The sequence below is a fragment of the Erithacus rubecula genome (genome assembly GCF_903797595.1).
Source record: "Erithacus rubecula genome assembly, chromosome: 6".
NCBI lineage: Eukaryota > Metazoa > Chordata > Aves > Passeriformes > Muscicapidae > Erithacus > Erithacus rubecula.
This window is the reverse complement of record NC_136688.1, coordinates 14,724,380-14,728,066: the sequence shown is the minus strand read 5'-3', so window position 1 is coordinate 14,728,066 and position 3,687 is coordinate 14,724,380. Positions and strand designations below refer to the sequence as shown.

The window sequence follows — 3,687 nt, the reverse complement described above, 5'->3', positions numbered from 1 at the left end:
CAAACATGAGAAGTTTAGTTTCTCCAGAGGAAATTTCTAGAATGTCATAAGGGAATATTTGGCAATTCAGGGTCCAAATCTGTGAATTTGGGAGGCAGGTGAGGGATTTTAGGTGCTGAAATTAGGAAGTGAACAGCTGGCATGAAGCCTGTGAGACCCAGGGCTCTGATTTTAGGGTGATTTTGGCTCTCTTGGGGGAGTTTCAGGCCAGTTTGTGTGTTCAGATCCATTTGGGTGATTTTAGGAAAAAAACGGGCCACTTTCAGAGTTGATTTTTCGGGCCATTGGGGAAATTGAAGGGTGATTTTGGGCCAGCTGTGTGGGTTTTTAATCAGTTTGGGAAATTTTAGACCCCTTGGTTAGATTTTAAGCCCATTTGGCTGATTTTAGGCCAAACCATGGGAGGGTACAGGGTGGCTTCATGGCCCTTTGTCTGTTTCTGAGCTAAACCTGATCAATTGTTGGACGAATTTTAGGCCCCTTTGGATAATGTTAGGGCCATTTGGATGATTTTAGACCCCTTTGTGTAAATGTGTGGATTTGAGGTTCTTTATTGGTGATTTTAGGCCAAACCTGATTCTTTGGCCCCGCCCCTTTCCCCTCACAATTCCTGCCCTTCCCTTTGCCCATCCCCTCCCCGTTCGGGGTTTGGAACGGGGCAGGAGGAGGAGGAGGGAGGGAGGAAGAGGCGCAGCGGCAGCAGAAGCAGAAGGAGACAAGGAGCGATTCCAGTGCGAGCCTGGAGCTGCCTGAACTCACAGCCCCCTCGGGACCATCGCCCCCCATCCCGCAGGTGCCCGGGGAGGGGGAGCTCGCCCCGAATATCCTGGGTGGGTCCCTGGGTTTGGGGATTTTTGGGGGGGTGTTTGGATCTTGGCGGGCTCCAGAGGTGCAGATGGCCCTCCGGGGGACATTGGGGGATCCCCGGGAGGTGTTTTTGGGGGTCCTGGTGGCGGTGGCGGCACAGCCCCGGCGGGGGGCGGGGGGATGCAGGTCCCTCCGTGGTGGGGGTTGGGCTTCCTGGGCCGGGCCCTGCGAGCTCTGCTGGGGCCATGTGGGGAGAGCACGGGAGCGGCGGGATCGATGGGGGGACAGCGGTTTGGGGAGCCCTGGGAGAGGCGCGGCTTCCCTGAGCGGGAGCACAGAGACAGGAGAGCCCCAGAAGGGCAAAGTGGGGAGCCCGACACGGGGGGACCCTGGCATTGCTGGGACCATGGTGGGGTTGCTGGGGCTGGAGGGGCTGCACAGCCGAGAAAGGGGTTTGGGGACCTGCAATACAAGCGTGATCTCCAGCAGCTGGGACAGGGAACTCTTGAACACCAAAGGGGAGGGACCATTCCCAAGAACTCCTGGGAAGAATTTTCAGGGATGAGTGTTGGTGTTTGGGAGGTTTTGATGGACCCCAGATGCCCGAGGACTTCTAGAGATGGACTTGGCAGGAGGAAACCCCAAGACAACATGATCATCACTTGTTTTTCCCCAAACCAGGATTTCCCATTCCCAAGCCTTGGCCTGATGGAGGAGGAGGAGGCTGTGAGGAAGAGGAAGATGGCCCAGGAGCCCCAGGCAGGTGAGGAGGAAGTCAGTGCCACTTTCCCCCTCTGTCCTGCTCCATCTCCCAGTCTAGCACGGCCCCGGCTGCAGAACAGCCCTGCTGCTGAGGCCATCCTGCTGGGGACATGCTGGGGGGATCTCCTTCCCCTTCCCTCTGGCATAGAGGCAAATCCCATCCTTTCCTTGTCCTTCCTCACCCAGACAAGGAGCTGTGCACGGAGACCAGGGAGGACAAATCCCTGTGGCAGAACTTCATAGAAGAGGCCATTTGCAGCGGCTCCACGGCGCAGGAATCCAACAGGGAGGAAAAGCCACGGAGATCCCACACCAGGAGGGGCTGCAAACACAGATCACGAGGATCTGAGGAGGAAAGACCCAGCCTGGGCCGGGCAGGAGGCCGGAGATGGAGCCAGAGCTTGGACCTCGTGGTCCATGAGCAGCTTTGTGATGGGGAGAAGCCCCACAAGTGCTCGGAGTGTGGAATGAGCTTCAGATGCAGGTCCCTCCTGATCAGACACCAGAGTATCCACACTGGGGAGAGGTCCTATGAGTGTGGGGAGTGTGGGAAGAGGTTTCAGGTCAGCAGCAGTCTCCTCATGCACCAGCGCACGCACACAGATGAGAAGCCCTTCCTCTGCCCTGACTGCGGGAAGGGCTTCAGGGAAAACTCCACCCTCACCAGACACTGGCGCATCCACACTGGGGAAAAGCCCCACGAGTGTGAGGAGTGTGGGATGAGCTTCAGCCACAGCTCCAGCCTGATCAGCCACCAGAGGATCCATACTGGGGAGAGGCCCTACAAGTGTGGGGACTGTGGGAAGGGCTTCAGGCAGCGTTACATCCTAATCTGCCATCGAAGGATCCACACTAGGGAGAGGCCCTACGACTGGTCGAAGTGTGGGAAGAGGTTTCACTCTAGATCAAATCTCCTCAAGCACTACCTGATACACACAGAGGAGAGGCCTTACAAGTGTCCTGACTGCGGGAAGGGCTTCAGGAGAGACTTCAACCTCATGACCCACCGGCACATCCACACTGGGGAAAAGCCCCACGAGTGTGAGGAGTGTGGGATGAGCGTCAGGCAGAGCTCCAACCTGATCTGCCATCTGAGGATCCACACAGGGGAGAGGCCCTACAAGTGTGACGAGTTTGGAAAGAGCTTCTCCCGGAGCTCAAACTTGACCAAACACCAACAGAGGCACTGCTAAGGAAAGCCCTGTGAGTGCCCCGAGTGCGGGAAGAGCTTCGTGCGCTGCTCCAACTCCTTCCCCTACTGCAGGACCCACGTTGGACAGAGCCCTGGTTACCCACATTCCCTGGGATCCATGTTGGGAAGACACCTGCCTTGTTATCCTTTTGTTTTGGCCTTTGTTTCTCTCTCTTTTCCATCTCTTTGTGCTGCTAAAGCCATGAGGGATCAATCTGTCACCTCAAAACCTGTAAAATCCCACTGAAAACACCTCAATTTTATTTCAAAAGAGCTCAATCCAAATTCAAAGTGCCTTGTTCCCTCCTCAAAACAACTCAATCCCACACATAACCTTACTGGATTCCAGAACCACGTGGGTGAGAAGGGGTTGGAAGGAGACTGGGCCAAGTAGGTTCCAAATTTGGAGCAGTGGGATCGGGATTGTGTGGGGCTGACTGGGTGGGATCGATTTGATAGTAAATAAAACTTTGACAATTCCTGATTTCTGTCCCATTCTCTTTCAGTCAGTTCCAGTTCTTTTTTCAGTGGCACCTTCTCAGCTGATTGTGTTTGTGTCCTCCTTTCTCTCCTGCCTCTCTCTGCCTGCTCTGTTTCTCTCTCAGGGTCTCCCTTGAGCCAGGGCAGCTCCCACCAAAGACCCTGCCCTGATTCAATTCCCATTGCAGGAGCTGCAACAGCCATGGTTGAAGTTCTGAACACTGGCAGTGAAATGTCCCTGTAAGATCTTGCTGCATTTGGCTTTTAGCCCCTTCTGAAGAGCTTTGCCTTCAAGGGCAGGAACATCTTTTCCTGGCTGGGAACTGGAATTCCAAACCTTGGCAGTGTGAGTCATGCAGGACCATCCAGACTGGGATCATGGGGGGCTAGGATCACATGGACTGGGATCCTCCAGACTGGGACTGCACAGACTGGGACCAGATGGA

The 3,687-nt window shown here is 55.2% G+C and overlaps 1 protein-coding gene across 1 annotated transcript; it reads left to right on the top strand.

Moving 5' to 3' along the window:
* Nucleotides 1–587: 587 nt before the first annotated feature.
* LOC306804024 (uncharacterized protein) lies at nt 588–3,245 on the top strand. Its single transcript, XM_079310095.1, has 3 exons — nt 588–793; nt 1,489–1,570; nt 1,756–3,245. Exons 2-3 carry the CDS (start codon nt 1,516–1,518, stop codon nt 2,760–2,762), a joined length of 1,062 nt encoding a protein of 353 aa, XP_079166221.1. The 5' UTR covers nt 588–793; nt 1,489–1,515; the 3' UTR covers nt 2,763–3,245.
* The last annotated feature ends 442 nt before the right edge of the window (nt 3,246–3,687 follow it).

Bases quoted from the DNA above. Each gene is read 5' to 3' on its own strand.
- LOC306804024 (XM_079310095.1), top strand. From the start codon at position 1,516: ATGGAGGAGGAGGAGGCTGTGAGGAAGAGGAAGATGGCCCAGGAGCCC. The intron at 1,571-1,755 runs GTGAGGAGGAAG...TTCCTCACCCAG, and splicing joins GGCCCAGGAGCCCCAGGCAG to ACAAGGAGCTGTGCACGGAG.